The following is a 17,196-nucleotide window of genomic DNA, read 5'->3' on the forward strand; positions in this document are numbered from 1 at the left end:
TTTTACTGCAATAAACCTCAGAAAAAATTCTGATTAGATACCATATTTTGTCATTTTTATTTGTAATTTTCAGTTGAAGGGCAACAATGTATGACTTCCCTAGCCATTTTCCAAGTGATAAGTTGGACGAAATAATAGGAATAAAACTTCCTAAAAAGAAGTTTCTTTGTTCTCTCCACTTTAGCTGTTTGACTTTTTTAGTAAACCACAGCTACTAAAAGAGCTTACAAACGGCTGAGACAAGAAATGCTTTGCCGTCCCTTAAACATACCCATGTTTATTATTGCACCACTGTAATGAGGAGTCAGAAGCGTTCGGAGCGATCCATTCGCATGCTCTTTAATGAGAATGGTCAAACAGGCAAGGTCCGGTAACAATGGAAGAAATATCACAGGGCAGGCAGAGTCAAAAAAACGGCAATGGTCGAGGCAGGCAGACAGAATCAGAGTTGAGGTACACAGGCAATAGGTCATTGGGTAGGCAACAAACAATCTGAGAAACGAAAACATAGAGCAATGTCAAACACAGGAAGACAACGATCAAACAGACGCTTAAGAATTACCAGCCGGAGCAAGGATAAGACTTCGCAAAGTGTAAAGGCTGGTAGCAGCTTATATAGTAGTCTAATGAGGTACACCTGGGCAGGTACTTCTGAAGGCTAATATTCTGGGGAGGATTCCCTCCGGTGGCCGTCGGAGAGAGCCACAGCGTCGTGGTTCATGACAACAATGACCACTCGAGGAATTTCTTATTGCGGAATTTCCATTCTTGGGAGGAAAAAATCATGGTATGGCATTTTGTTTAAGCCTGTGATTATATTCATTGTGTCCTGTATCCTCTTTAATTTGTTGTGGTTATCATATCAGTATTTTACTTTCCGAGTTGTGTATTTTGTATATATATATATATATATATATATATATAAAATGTATGTATGTATATACAGTATATGCCAGACCCAACAATGTAGAATAGTTGAATGCCAATATCAGAGCAACCTGGGCTCTGACTGATCGACTCCACGCCACATTGCTGCAGTAATTCATGCAAAAGAAGCCTCAACTAAGTATTGAGTGCTGTACATGCTCACACTTTTCCTGTTCATACTTTTCAGTTGGCCATAATTTCTAAAAATCCTTTCTTTGTATTGATCTTAAGTAATATTCAAATTTTCTTAGATGCTGAATTTGTGGGTTTCATTAGTTGTCAGTTGCAATCATCAAAATTAAAATTGTACTTTTTGAATGGAATTTGTAAAATAAATAAACTTTTTTTCGATGATATTCTAGTTATATGACCAGCACCAGTGTGTGTGTGTGTGTGTGTACACAGTGCCCTCCACAATTATTGGCACACCTGTTTAAGATGTGGTCATGAACTTCTAAAAATTAATACTTTGTACACCCCCCTTTTGCCAACAAGACGGTATTTAATCTCCTCCTATAACATTTCACAAGATTGGAGTACACAAAGAGAAGTACACAAAATCTTTGACCATTCCTCTTTGCACAATCTTTCTAGATCATCCAGTGTTCTGGGTCCTCTCTTATGCACTGTCCTCTTTAGCTCGCCCCACAGGTTTTTGATTGGGTTGAAGTCTGGCAATTGAGATGGCCTTGGTAGGACCTTGAGTTTGTGACTGTTGAACCATTTTTGTGTAGATTTTGCCACGTTCTGGATGATTATCCTGCTGAAAGACCCAATGATGACCTATCTTCAGCTTTCTGCCAGAGGCCATCAGGTTTTTATTAAAAATTTCCTGGTAGATCAAAGCATTCATAATGCCATGTACCCTAACAAGGTTCCCAGAGCCTTTGAAAGAGAAAAAGGCTCACAGCATCACAGATCCTCCACCATACTTCACGGTGGGCATGAGGTGCTTACTCAGCTTTTGTTTTACGCCAGACCCACTTAGAGTGTTTGTTGCCAAAAATCTGACCTAAGCACACAATCCCAGATGAAGTCCCTGTACTGCTCAGCAAACTCCAGACGTTTACGTTTGTGAGTGTTAGTGGGAAAGGGATTTTTATTTGCATTCCTCCCAAATAGTGTGTTGGCATGTAGTGAGCATCTGAGGGTTGTTATGGAGACATTGTGACCCCAAGATGTCACTATTTGATGCAATTTGTGACAGTGAGCTTAGGATTTTTTACTTACTTTTACCATCCTCCTTCACTGTGCGTTGTGGCAAGATAAACTTGGTCCCTTTTCCAGCCTTGTTTGTCACTGTTCCAGTTGCTTTAAACTTCTTAATGATTCCTCTGACTGTAGATACGGGCAAGATAAGGCTAGTGGCTATTTTCTTGTAGGCATTGCCTGACTTATGAAGGTTGACACACATCTGCCTTACTTAATTGGTGTGTTCTCTTGTCTTTGTCATGTTGACAAGGGGGTAGGAGAATGAAGAGACATGAAGGATGTGAGAAAGCCTACATTCACAGAAGATCTGTGGTTAGCTGTCCAAGATGTTTGGAACAACCTACCATCCAAGTTCCTTCAAAAACTGTGTGCAAGTGTACCTACAAGAATTGCAAAGGGTGGTCACACCAAATATTGATTTGATTTATATTTCTCTTTTGTTTATTCACATGAAAATAAATGTTTCAGACTTCCATTTTTGAAAGCATTCTTTGGTTACAGCATTTTTTCACACCAAACTTTTGCACAGTACTGTATATGCATATATTTTTTCATTAAATTATTATTCTATAACATCTTGCCTACTATCTCTGAAAATATGTTGATAAGAAGAATCCAGCTTTCATATGATATCAAAACCTAAAAAAGCACATAGGCAGAATTATTCTTTTAATGATGGTTATTTGAGGTATCTATAGACCACGTATCTAATGTTGAAGTGGTGCAAGTAGAAATAAAAATACAGATTTTGATCTTGTTGTACAAAATATCAAAATATTTGATAGCTGTTTGTATCTGTTGCCAAGAGGCCTGCATTAACTCTTAGTACATTGCAGTAGAATAAAATAAAGATGAAATGAGTCATGAGTTTTAATGCTATAGCAAATGGCATTAGGTATAATTGAGGAAGCATGACACTGAATCGACATGCAAATAAAGCTACTTCAGCATTTGCCCACAATGATATTATGTGTGAAGAACACATAATATCATTGCAGACTGTATTTGGAGACTAATATCTCGTAATTTGATATGGGCATTTTGGCTAGAAGAGTGAGAAAATGAATTGGCTCTATGATGAGGAAAGTTTTCTAAATAACATTCGATTTTCAAATTGACAGACTAACAGAACCCAGTGTTCTGCACTGTTACCATGGAGAATCATATCTCTTTGTCTTTCTGTGACAGTATGTTACATCAGTCACAAGCCTGTACTGCTGTTGCATGCTATTGTCTAGAGGCTGATTTCACACATGCAATTTTAGAAGCATAATCACTTATTATGCTTCTAAACCAATGAAAAACACCAACAATTCAGATTACCTTTCCTATTTTTCCTAAACCAACACCTGGAAAGCAATGGCAAAAGAAAACACTATTTTCAAATAAAAGTAATCTTCTTTGCAGTTTTGATTTAAGAATATACTAATTTTCTGAATCAATGATTTTTGAAATCATCTTTTGAGAAAGAGACAGAAGATATAATCTTTATTTTTCATTGGCTTTTATATTGCTATAAATGACAAAACAATAATAAAAATATATATATTATATATCTACCCCTATTATATATCTATATCTAGGTGTGACCCCTCTCAGCATGAATCAGTGGATAAATAAGCACGAGCATGTAATTTACAAGTGTGAGCGGACATCGCCAAAATATCCAGGCCCCAGTGGGAACCCTTTTGACCTTTGCTGTTTTTCCTCACACATCATAAAAGCATGCTCTTTTGCTTTTCAAACAAAAGACTTTTCAAAAGGGATGATCAGAATTCTCATTTTTACTAGAGCAAATATATGTTGAGTTACCAATAATCTCCTATAATCCTCTTGTATGTATTGATGTGTCCATGAAAACTCACATTTTAATCTATGCATAATCATGTGGTGGATAGTAGTTGAGATGAGCACTAGATATGTGATGTTTGGTGTTGAATGAAAGCTTATGACGTTTGCCATTTCATGGTGTGAATGAATGTTCAAGATTTTGTTGTTATATGGGATGTAGGAAACGTTCTATAAAGTATAGGACATTGCAGAAATGCTATCTCCAGATGGGATGGAAACTCTGTGTTAACGTACAGTAATTTATGCATGGAAAAATAGCCGAACTGGGTGTGAACATGGTCTGTAGCCCCATATTGATTGGACAACACCTTCGGGGTAAGCCCAAAAACTTGTATAAAACTTAAAAAGAGAGGCGAAAAAGAAAAGAGAAAAGAACCCCATTGACTCCCTGCAGCTTCAACTCTAGAAACTTCCAAAGCTGAGCAACCCAACTACGAGAGACTTTTACGAACACCCATTAAAATCGCCCGGGGAAACCCAAAGACGTCATCCAAAACATCCAAGCCAGGATTCCCTTAGAGAAGCCAGCACAGTTTCGGTAGTGCAGACAAAGTATGCATCTCTTAACTGAATGCTGCAAAGTGGAAAGCTAAAACTTCTGCTTTGATGAATTCTTGTGGGTTGCAATCTTAGAACTAGCAAATAGACTTTGGACTTCATTAATCAATTCCTTCCCAAACTGTTTCTTTTTCTGTGTGTGTGTGTGCCTTATTAGCTTAGTCATGTTAGTAGAAGTATAGCTCAATAAACTTTCTGTTTCATTATTAAGAGTCGTTGTCGTGTGTGTTGTGTATTTTAAAGTCAAACTCTGCACAGACCTGTGCTAACCAGCTCAGAAGTAAGAATCAAGCCAGATAAATGAATAAGTGGATACCAATTTGTGATTTTGCTGATCACAAAATAGAATTGGTAAGATACCTTTAATTGTGCCAAATTCTGCATGGAATAGTCAATAAAGTGTATTCTAAAATTCAATGGAAACCAATTCTCATTTTGGATTTCATAAGAGCTACAAATTCCAAAAAGTTTGGGACAGGTAGCAATAAGAGGCCGGAAAAGTTAAATCTACATATAAGGAACAGCTGGGAGACCAATTTTCAACTTATTAGGTCAATTGGCAACATGATTGGGTATAAAAAGAACCTCTCAGTGTCTCTCAGAAGTCAAAATGGACAGATGATCAACAATTCCTCCAATGCTGTGGCGAAAAATAGTGGAGAAAAGTAGTATCAGAAAGTAGTTTCTCAGAGAAAAATTGCAAAGAGTTTGAAGTTATCATTGTCTACCGTGCATAATATCATCCAAAGATTTAGAGAATCTGGAACAGTCTCTGTGCGTAAGGGTCAAAACCATACTGGATGCCTGTGATCTTCGGGCCCTTAGACGGCACTGCATCACATACAGGAATGTTACTGTAATGTAAATCACAACATGGGCTCAGGAATACTTCCAGAAAACATTGTCGTCAACACAATCCACCATGCCATTCATTCTTATGAATGTAGAACAACTAAAAAAAATAAATAAATGTAAAAAATAATAAATACTGTGCGGTTCACCGGCATTTTCCAAATCAAAGTGATCATCCTTATCTCCTTGTTAGTGAGGACTTAGGAGTGAGCAGAGCATGAGCATGTCATTATTTAGCAATGTATTTTTCTCAGTATTTTCAGGTGGGATGTTCCTGTGACAACGAACACAGCGCAATGTGCTTCAACAGATGTCGCTGTTTTAATGTCATAAATTAATGTTTATTATCGTTAGCATAACTGTAGCAAATAAACATACATTTAAAACTAATATGTATGAACTGTTGTATTATTGATGTGTTGACACAATTGCCTCTAACATTAATGCAACATCAATAATGCAAGATATTGCATTAATGTTAGTAATTGTGTCAACGCAATACTATTAATAATGTAATCATTCTAATAATAATACTATAAACGCATTTTGCAAATAACTGTATTTTGTATGTTTTCTATAGTTTGTGGAGACATTCATGGGCAGTTTTTTGACTTAATGAAGCTCTTTGAGGTGGGAGGTTCTCCAGCCAGCACACGATACCTTTTCCTGGGTGATTATGTGGACAGAGGATATTTCAGTATTGAAGTAAGTCACTGCTAATATCTCAACACTAAATTGTATGTGTCCTTTTATAATTGCAATCCTCTGATTTTACTCTCGTTTTGTTTGTGTGTCCACAGTGTGTACTGTACCTATGGGCCTTAAAAATCCTTTATCCCAAGACACTGTTTTTGCTGCGTGGGAACCACGAATGTAGACATTTAACAGAGTATTTCACTTTTAAACAGGAATGTAAGTATGACTGCCAACCACATCACAATAACTAGAAATAACAAAATAACTACAGAAATAATAACAAAAAAAATAGCTACAGTACTATTAGCATTTAAATAAACTATTACCTAACAAGACACTCTTAAGTAAAGGCCTGCAATTCATAATGTGAATTATGCATAATGAATAATTAATTTTAATCTAGGTAACGTACTAGCAATAACCGAAGTATTACCAAATCATTCTAATCTCCTAATACTAATTACTTGTTGCTATATTCTTCTCAAGAAACTACCTTTTTTTTTTTTTTTTTTGTATTCTAAGGTGAAGACCATGGTAATCCACCAGTAAGGATTTAAGTGTAACCAAATTTACCAAAAAAAAGAATTACTAACCACAAAAACCTCAGGGAGTGTAGTAAGACCTGAATAATTACTATCCAATCAAATACCAAATATATTTAATATAATATTTGTAATATTTGAATCATTACTAGTGGGTTACCATGAACTTTACTTTAGAATTAATTATACATTATGTATTATTCATATTAATTATGGACCTGTATACAGTAGTTCTTATACAGTAGTTCATTAATTAGTTTATTGTTAGTTACTAGTAGTTAACATTGCATTACTCATGTGTTCTTGTGTAATTATTCATTAATAATGGAACATTACTCGGAACAATGGAACATGTTACACGGCACAGACCTTTTTTTTGATACTCTCACCCTTTTCTACTTAGAAGTAAAGCCACTCACTTTCTCAGTATTTGATTTAAGAAGTTGTATTGGTTTACCTTGAGCGAGTAACTAGCATAACTAGCCAAAACTATCGTCTGACTTATGATTCACAATCATTATAAGAATATTTTCTAATTGGAATGATATGGGTAGATTTTTACTTGTACACTCTATACTTGTAGTCAGTATACTTGCAGTGCTGATGTTGTTAACAATAATAATTTGCAGGATTTATTGTGACATGACAGAGTTCGTCACCACTGATAGCACAATTTATTGTAGTGAACAGTTTTATTGTCAACAAAAGTGGCAGGCTTGTTACTTACTTGTTCAGATGACAATATATACGGTGAAAATTCTTACAGTATAGTGGTCATATATTCCCAGACGTAGGCTAGAATCTGTGCTTACTAACATTAAATTAGAAGTGATCTATGCTGGAGCCACTCCACTACAACCCCACTCGTGGAATATAATTGTTTAAGGAACTGCATTTGTGGTGAAAGCCGTCACCTTATGTTGAAGTTTTTTCTATTAGAAATGTTTGGATGGCCTTTATAGTCATATAAAGTTATAGAATGTGTGTTTATTTTGGGTTTAACTGATGCTCATTTTCTTTTCCCTTCTCCTCAATCATTCTCCATCCCTGACAGGTAGAATTAAATATTCAGAGCGGGTGTATGATGCGTGTATGGATGCCTTTGACTGTCTTCCCCTGGCAGCACTGATGAACCAGCAGTTCTTGTGTGTGCACGGTGGATTGTCCCCTGAAATCACAAACCTTGATGACATCAGGAAAGTATGTACATAATGAAGTAGTGTCATTAATAAACCATTCCTTGATTGATTATTCCATTAACACCAGTGCTTTCTGTATGTGCAATCTATATGCAATATAAAATCATGAAAAATACATTCCTTGTTTATATTCCACTTAAAAGGGACTGTAACAGTAAGTGTCCCATTATGCTATTTTAAAGGTTCCTAATTTAGTTTTGGCAATCTTCTTACGCAGGTAGTATTCAAGCATCCAATCCAATTCACCCGAGGTAAAAAAAAAAAAAAAAAAAAAAAAAGGAGGTCCGGACCTCTAAATTTTTCATGCATAAAAAATTAAATTTGTTTTCTGAATGACTGATTAATACTCCTCATATTAATGAGTTGTTAATGTATAATGAAAGTTTAAACTGTTTGAAAGAATTTTAACATTCCTGATATGAAATTGATTGCTGCTAGAGGCTGGCAGAGTGAACAAGCCTTTTTGCTGAAATGTGTGAATGAGTGCAGTTTCTGTTTTGCCAGATCCAGCTATTATAAGAAAAAAAAAAAAACAAATCTAAATCAAAACTAAAGTGTTTGAAGGCAGGTCGAAGTAGACATTGTTTGCAGATAAATGAGAACCACAAGGTGGCAGTATGCTAATTTAATTCCTCCACAGATAAAATATAGAGTTGATTCTGACTCATTTGGCAGTTCTGAATCAATTCTTTCTTAGGGGGGCAAATTCAATAGTCATGCACTTTGAGCTTTAAAACATTGCTTTCCTTCTAAAACATAAAAAAAAAAAAAATACGTTTACAGCATAATGGGGCACTTTATTGTAGATAGTGACTCGGTAGTCAGTTTCTGGTCATTTCAAACAAACATTCTATGTTTAAACTGAAAATATTTAACACTTACAGTGCTTGTTTGTGATATATCAATGTCCAAATCTGAGGGTTTAGTGAAAAATTATTTGTACCGTTTTACAGTACAAATGTTTTAAAATGTTTCTTTTCCCCAAAAGGCTGTTTTTATAAGGTTTCTAAAATAGTTCAGTTCCTTTTTTGTCTTTAAAAATAATGATGCTTCTCTCTAACATAGTAGTACTCTGTGGTATAAAGTATAATTTTCTCCTTTCCAGTTAGATAGATTCAAAGAGCCTCCCGCATATGGACCAATGTGTGACTTGCTTTGGTCGGACCCACTGGAGGACTTTGGCAACGAGAAAACCCAGGAACATTTCACACACAACACAGTGAGAGGCTGCTCCTATTTCTACAGGTACAAAAAAAACTATTAAAATGAAACCAGACAACACTTATAATTAAATAACAGAAATTAACAATTATAATTATTTATTTATTTATTTTATTAAACACTATGCAGTTATATACAGAGGATTAAATTTGTCATTAAAAATGTAATGTAGCATACTTGAGAATGAGATAAATGTCTTGTTAGATTAAAAAATATTTATTGTATTAAAGGGGACATCAGATGCCCATTTTTCCCAAGTTGGTATTATTCTTTATGGTCTTTGTGTACAGTCTATAACATTTTTTACACAATTTTTACCTTCTGTTCTCAGCAGCCCATTGTGGTGCATGTCCCTTTAAATGATAAGCTACTGTTCTCCCCTCTTCCATGTGCTGAGCAGTTCTCTGAGACTGTAAACTGACCACATTCATCATGGAACTTGTTAACAAGCAAATTCTTAAGAAAGGTGATTTGCAAAGATCATTATAGGGTGGTCGTGTACACGCTGCCAACACACATTAATGTTCACATGCTGTGTAAAGGTACATTTGCCTCTGATGTCCCTTTTAAAACATTTTCTATCTAATCTTCTTGAAACCCTCCATGGAAAATAAATATCATTCATGGTTCTATTAACATGAATATGAATGAATTATGCAAGTGAATGAATTTTAAGTACATTTTGATTTACTATTGACTGTTACGTGAAGAGGATTAATGCTGTATGTTTTGTTTTGCCTCAAAAAGGAGAAAATATCATACACCTGCTAAGGCTAAAAAAAATTGATATTTAACAAAAGTTGATATTTCTTCAAAATAATTAAATAAATTACAGATTATTTAACCTCTCTTTACTCATTCTTTTAGTTATCCTGCTGTTTGTGACTTTCTACAACACAACAACTTATTATCTGTTATACGAGCCCATGAAGCACAGGATGCTGGGTAAGTTTGACACACTTATATTCAGGTCCACTGCTTTTGGACTGCTAAAAAGAGTGGACATTTTAGGTCCTCTGCACCTTCACTCTGTGTCCTATTAGTATGTGTGTGTGTGTGTGTGTGTGTTTATATGTGTGAGTGTGTGAGAAAGAGAGCCTGTAAGAGTGTGAGTTTTGTGTTTCTGCCCCTGCCATTCCCAAAAACAAGGTTGTAGCAATATAATTCATAAATCTAATCTAACAAAGGTAAAGGGCGATATTTTACCATATATACTGTCAATATTGCTTGTAGTTGGGATTTATTAAAATATCTGTTAAGTATTGTAACATAGATTTTTTGATGGCCTTGAATTAAAAACCCAAACCTGCAGCGAGTCAACCAAACCCACAAACACTGGCTGGGTATGAACACCATACAAGGGTTAAAACTGAAATTGATGCAAATTGCCCACAATTAAAAGTTGTGCTGTACTTTTTTTACATAAAGAAATTTTTTTTTATATATATATGTTTATAAAGCATTACTTTATGAATTTTCCCGCCTTAAATTGGCCTTTTTGTTTTTGACTTCTTGTCCAGTTTTGTTAAGTCAGACAATTGTGTCAACTTTCACTGCTCATCGTGGAGTCTGCCAGTCTCTTGGTCCCTGATTATAGCTGTATTATCTGTTTAGGATTACTGTTGATCACTTAGGCTTGGTGTCTCAGAGACCTTTTAGCCTTTTGAAATTTGCATATAAATTGTAAACACATCGTACATTTATGAGTGCTAAATTGGTTGCTCCCTGGTTACAAATACACATAACACACACATAAATACATTTTATTTATTTAGACTATAATTAATCAGTTACCAATGTATCTGGTATATGCATGTGTTTGTATGTTTCCTTATCATATCAGCCTAGTTACCACTCGCTATTTTTATTATTTAAGCTTCAAATGCTGTATGAATGTGTCTTTAGTGTAATATTGTCTAGATATCATACACAGACACACCAAATGTAATATTTTGCAATATTCTTATAACTCATATAATTATTAATTATAATGAATGTTTTTCTAGAGTGTAATCTGTTAGATGGTGTGCTTTGACAAATATTCACTTTTTATGTATATATATTTAAATCGTTCGTAAAATCATTGTGAGTTTTCAAATTAATGAAAATTAATTAATTAAAACCGTTGAATAGAAGTGTACACGTTCTATTTTAATTCATTTAAATGTTCTGTGTTCAGATGACACAAAATTCTGATACACTTTCATTTGCTCCTGTTCTCTTGTTTTTATAACTGTAAAAACACAGAGCTCATTACTGGCTACATTTACATGCAACCATAATCCTTTTGTAATCGGTTTGACGGCTCAGTCATAATGAAAAGACTTAATGTAAACACAATCTGATTGAGCTCGATCAAAATGAAATTTCAATCATATTGCTTCTCTAATATGATTAAGCATATATCAATCAAGCAATCATTTTTATTTATATAGCGCTTTTAACAACACAGGTTGCATCAAAGCACTGTACAGTATAATGTAGAAGAGTACAATGACATAAATATGAGTACAAGAGTACAATGATATAAACACTTGATCAAATTGAACCCGGAAACTGAAAAGACTGCGCATGCTGGGAATGAGCAGTTCTTCCTTTTGCAAAAATATTGTAAAAATGCACGCCCTGTCATCATAAAACTCTTTTTACTCTGCAAATGATAAGTGCAGCAGGACAACCTCCCACCAGTCCTTGTTTTGGATTTTTACTGTGTGATAAATATGAGCAGCACAGCGCAGTGGTTTATATGTATATTTATCCAGAAATGGGTAAAAACTAATTTTGCTGTTAAAAACATAAAGGAGAATGTTGGAGAGTGGTTTAATTTCAGAAATTCCAAAAAAATCAATTCCAGTTTGAAGCTTGTGGCATACAGTATAAACAAAAACATTTAATTAAATATTAGTAATACATTGCTGCCAAGGATATTCCAAATCACAGCAGCTGGAAAAAAAACGCTGTGCCACTAAATTTTTCACGAACGCCACCAGCTGCTCGTTTTCACCTGCCATTATTTCAGCTGGCTAAATGCTCTTTGGTGAACACGATTTTGGAATATTTATTGTTAGTCATATGGCCTATTACTCTTATTTGCATGTATACAATATACAGGAGTCAAACCTGAAAAAGCAGACCAGAATATTCCACTGTGTTCCTGAACATGCAATTTATGAAGCGTTTGTAAAGTAGAGGAGAGTTTTTAGGAAGGTTTGTTTTACACACAGATTAATCAGAATTTATTAAAATACTTATAAAAATGTCATTAATGAGGCCCGTTCTTTCTTTGAGGGTTGCACTGTACTAAATAAAAATCTACCTTTAAATGAACTTTGAAAATGAGAAAGTCATACAACCTGCAATTCATTTATTATTGGTTAAAATTAACTGAGACTATCTTGTGTTTTTTTCAAAATAATGCTGAAACTGGTATTGGTTTGTTTCCTGAATCTGAGCTAGGTAGATTTAAGATCTGGGCAAAGTTTGGCTTTAGAATACACAACACACAGCAAATAATTATAGATCTATTCTATACTAAAAATGACTAATCTATCAAACACATGTTTCTGAGGATGCAAAGTTTTTGAGTTTGACTAAATGTCCAAAGTCTAGTATTTGATATAAGTTTTTTAAATCGCAACCTGCGAGTATTTACAAAGCAGAGATTTACATTGTCATTAAGATCTTTCTTCTTGCATCATTTCAGCAGAGATTGAGGTTGTTTGTTAACGACTGATGCTGGAAGGCAGGGATTCTGATTGGCTTGTCTGAGGGAATCCCGGTACTTCTGATTGGCTGGCAGTTTTCCTGTGTGATGTCTTTTAGATTTACTCACCGGTGAATGGGCGTTGCTTTGGTTACAAAGACATCGGAGCTGGTTCCCTAGGATGGATGCTGAAATTCTTGAAATTCTTAAAGTTCTTTTGCAAGTTTGTTGCGTGGCTTTAGGCTTTAGGATATTAGCAGAGTTAAGATGATTTTGTATTGGGAGAGTTTCTGGCTGGCAGTTTCTATGTTTCTGTTAGTTCACGTCATTCCAGCCAGGGAGTTGTGAGGGTTTTGGCGATGAGAAAGCAAACAAGCTTGCAGAGTTCCTTTTGTCATTTGGTTTTAAACTGATGAACTGACAAAATCCATCCCACAACATGATGTTCCAATCAGCTCTGTGCTGCAGGGCGGGTCCATGCTAATAAGGGGAGGCGATAAAGAGGGTGCTTTTCAGACAAAGAGGCGTCCGGATTTGCAATAGTCCACTTAATGTCTTTGGTCTGGTTTGTGGAGAAATTTAGTTCAAGATTAAGTTCTGCACTGTTCATTCGCACAGATATCGTAAAAATGTATTCTCTTTGTATTAATTGTTTATTATGTGCACATCTGAATAATACAGAGAACTGGGTAAAAGTATTGTGGTCAGATGAGACCAAAATCAAGTTCTTTGTCATCAACTCAACTTGACATGTTTGGAGGAGGAGGAATGTTGCCTATGATCCCAACAACACCATCCCCACCATCAAACATGGAGGGAGAAGCATTGTGCTTTGTGGGGTGTTTTAATGCTAAGGGGGAGGGACACCTGAATTGCATCAAAGGGATGATGGATAGGGCAATGCAGCATCTGCCAGAACATTGAAAATGGGTTGTAAGGATAAAAGAACCTCAGATGCTGAGGAACAGAAATGCAAATATATAGACATCTTCAAGAGTGGAGGTGCAGGAAACTACCTTCCCTTCTATCCATTTGTTTCTCCACCCATCTTTCCTTCCATTTTACTTTTTGATTAGTTTCTGAGAACTTGATGTTTTGTATTAAAATGATTTGATGTGTTTAAATTGCCATAATACATTATGACCGATACATGACCGATAATCAATTGTTACATTTGATCTTACATTGTTTCACGCTGTAATTATTGACTCAAGTAGATTATGATGTGTTGTTACTAGCGTTATGTGCATCCAAATGAATGAGGAAATAATAAAGAGTTCATTTGGAATAACCGAATATCAAAATACTAATTAGAAACAGACAAACAACCAATTTGTATTTCAACCTAAAATTTGAGGTCATAATAAAATGGAGTCCGATTAATAAATAAAATGGAGTCAGATTTGAGTTTAACCTAAAATTGAATAATATTATGCACTGAAAATTAAGAGAAATCTGGATGCCTTCCTTGGGCCGATTCGTGGATTTTACAGTGATGAGCAGCCTCCGTGATTTCTCTACCTAAAAGAGTGACGTCTTTCCAGTGTGGATGAGGTTTGAGCTCCTTCCCTATCTACAACTGCTGTGGTAAATTTGTTCCTTTTACTTATTAAAGTGTTGAGGGAAGGTCTGTTGCATCTCACATATAGAATCATTTTTAGAGTGGGTCGACATACCCATTGTTACACCGGAGAGTCTAGAAATTAGGTAGGAAAAGAATTAGCTGGGAAACAGGGACAGTAGAGTGGCAGTATAGATCAGGATTAATGAAGATTCAAGCCCTACAAGTAAAAAACACTCTCCTTTGTTTGAACGACAAAGGATAAAATCTTAATTGGAAAAACAATGCAATCATGTCCTGGTTTTCAGCAGAAAGGAAAAAATTATAAACTGAATCAAATATAACAACAACTTCCACTGTCAACCTACATAGGAAAAAAGACCTAGAGACATTAGCCGAGAATAAGCACATAATAGTGTAAGTTTATTGACGACATTTGTATGATTCAGAGGGGACCACAACAAGGAAACAACAAAGAGCTCTTATTAACACTGTTTAAAGTAGATTAAGTGAAGGCGTATGTTACCGCAAATATGCATCCATGGTTATTATATTACTAAGTCTACACATCAAAGTAAGATTAGTTCTATAACAAGTTGCTTGATTTTTTTTTACTTAAATTATTACTAAAAATCGCCCCCAGCGGAATTGGGGTCTTTAATGCTCATGATACAGCAGACTGTGAAGACTTAACTAGAATCAGGTGTTACACACTCAGGCTGCACTGAAACATCATTTCGGTGATATGTTCGAAATTAACTGTGGTTCTCTTTATTTTTGTTGCTGTCTAAGGTTGACTGCAATTTCTTGGAGGTCAGATACAGTCTTGTGCAAAAGTTTAGGCAGAAAAAAGATTTTGAAGATTTTTCCTTTTTTCTTTTTTTTTCTTTTTTGTTGGTGTAAAACAAATCAAAACCCCAATTTGACCACAAAAAACATGAAGATTTAGCAGACTCAGGAGTGGTGGTGCACCGTTGCACCGCCTGCACAGACAAGACCTTCATGGAAGAGTCAGCAGAAGAAAACCTTAACTGCGTCCCCATCATAAAATCCAATGTCAGACGTATTCAACAACATCTACAGAAGCTTTGATGCGTTTTGGAAACTAGTACTGTGGACTGATGAAGTTAAAATAGAAATCATGAAAAGAACACCTTGCCAACTATTAAGCATGGGGTGGATCTATAATGCTTTGGGGTTGTGTTGCAGCCAGTGGCACAAGAAACATTGCATGGGTGGAGGGAAGAATGGATTCCACTAAATACCAGCAAATTCTGGAAGCAAAGATCACACAATCTGTAAAAAAGCTGAAGCTGAAAAGAGGATGGCTTCTACAACAGGACAGTGATAATAAACATACCTCCAAATCCACTACAGAATACCTCAAGTGACACAAGCTAAAGGTTTAGGAATGGCCATCACAGTGCCCTGATTTAAACATCATTGAAAAATTGTGGGTAGATCTTAAAAGAGCTGTGCAGGCAAGACAACCAAAAAATATTACAGAACTAGAAGCCTTTTGCAAGGAATAATGGGAGAAAATCCCATTGTACAAGAAGTGCAAGAATTAAAAGACTTTTAGCTGGCTATAAAAAGTGTTTGCAGGCTGTGATATCTGCTTAGAAGGTGTTACTAAGTACTGATTATGTAGGGTGCCCAAACCTTTGCACAGTGCCACAATAATGTTTTTACTTTTTATCTTTGTTCAATCTATGACATAAAAAGTTACTATGCGCCAATGTTTGCTGAAAATATTGTGCATTTTTTCGATTTCCAAGAGAGACTGTGTTAACATCTGTGTTAAGATCTTTTTCAAATATTTACTTTCCAACATTTAAATAATAAAATTGTATTGCTAAGTGCAGCAGTTATGTTACGTTGCTCAGCAGTGTTTAGGAATAGTTAATTTTGAATTGATCCAAACTTGTAAACTCATAGACAGCAATTAAAACATCAAATTTGGTGTTTGTCACAAAAAGGTATTTGGGCTTGGGATTTTTATGCAGGTGGTTGGGAGAAAAACCCGACATTCTGGATTCAGCAGCAAAAAATACTGATCACAAACTTTTGAATGGTAGTGGCAGTGATGGAAGATCAAACTTTTAAAAACTTTTTTTGCTTTTTCTGGTGCTTCTTGAAAAGTAAGAAGTGTAATATTTATGTTGATGTTTAATTCTGAATTTAATTTGTGGTGACGACAACGATGATGATTATGTGTGTGTGTGTGTGTGTGTGTGTGTGTGTGTGTGTGTGTGTGTGTGTGTGTGTGTGTGTGTGTGTGTGTGTCTCTCCCATAGGTATCGCATGTACAGAAAGAGTCAAACTACAGGCTTCCCCTCTCTCATCACTATCTTTTCAGCTCCCAACTACTTAGATGTCTACAACAACAAAGGTATAATGGACACATCTTTCATATTGTTTATTGCTAATGTGTGTTAGCAGACTATAGGCCAGATGCCTATGTGTGGCACTGCTGAGGGGCAAGTTGTACAGACTCAAGTCTCAAGCATTTTCAAAGAGAAAGGAAGGGGGTGTTTTTTTTTCCTAGTCTGCTTTTGTCCATTTGCAGATAAAGAAAAGGCAACATTGAATTAGCCAAGACTCAGCAGAACACCCACATAGACATACAAACCTTGATATGAGTAAGATTTGTGTTTATTACCAGCTTGTGCCTTTTTTTCTGCTTACCTGTAGATTTCATTTTGCATTCTCGTATTATTCTCTAATATATATTTTTAGGGAATTTTTTTCCCCACAAAATGCTGAGCCATTTTTTCCACTTGATCAAGAGAAATAAATAGTATATACAACGTAGAAGTAAATTTGAAAATTGATGTTTGCTTTCATAATTTTTCTAGAGAAAAGGATACAGAA

At 35.3% G+C, this 17,196-nt stretch overlaps 1 protein-coding gene across 1 annotated transcript in view; it reads left to right on the plus strand.

Moving 5' to 3' along the window:
* The window catches only part of LOC122347976 (serine/threonine-protein phosphatase 2B catalytic subunit alpha isoform), a 94,026-nt gene that overhangs the window by 50,721 nt on the left and 26,109 nt on the right, over window positions 1-17,196 (plus strand). Inside the window, exons 3-8 of the mRNA XM_043243202.1 lie at window positions 5,981-6,105; window positions 6,201-6,312; window positions 7,693-7,838; window positions 8,943-9,082; window positions 9,926-10,003; window positions 16,620-16,714. Coding sequence (XP_043099137.1) covers window positions 5,981-6,105; window positions 6,201-6,312; window positions 7,693-7,838; window positions 8,943-9,082; window positions 9,926-10,003; window positions 16,620-16,714 — 696 coding nt within the window. The remainder of the gene's footprint in view (window positions 1-5,980; window positions 6,106-6,200; window positions 6,313-7,692; window positions 7,839-8,942; window positions 9,083-9,925; window positions 10,004-16,619; window positions 16,715-17,196) is intronic.

This window comes from Puntigrus tetrazona, chromosome 7 (assembly GCF_018831695.1).
Source record: "Puntigrus tetrazona isolate hp1 chromosome 7, ASM1883169v1, whole genome shotgun sequence".
Classification (NCBI taxonomy): domain Eukaryota; kingdom Metazoa; phylum Chordata; class Actinopteri; order Cypriniformes; family Cyprinidae; genus Puntigrus; species Puntigrus tetrazona.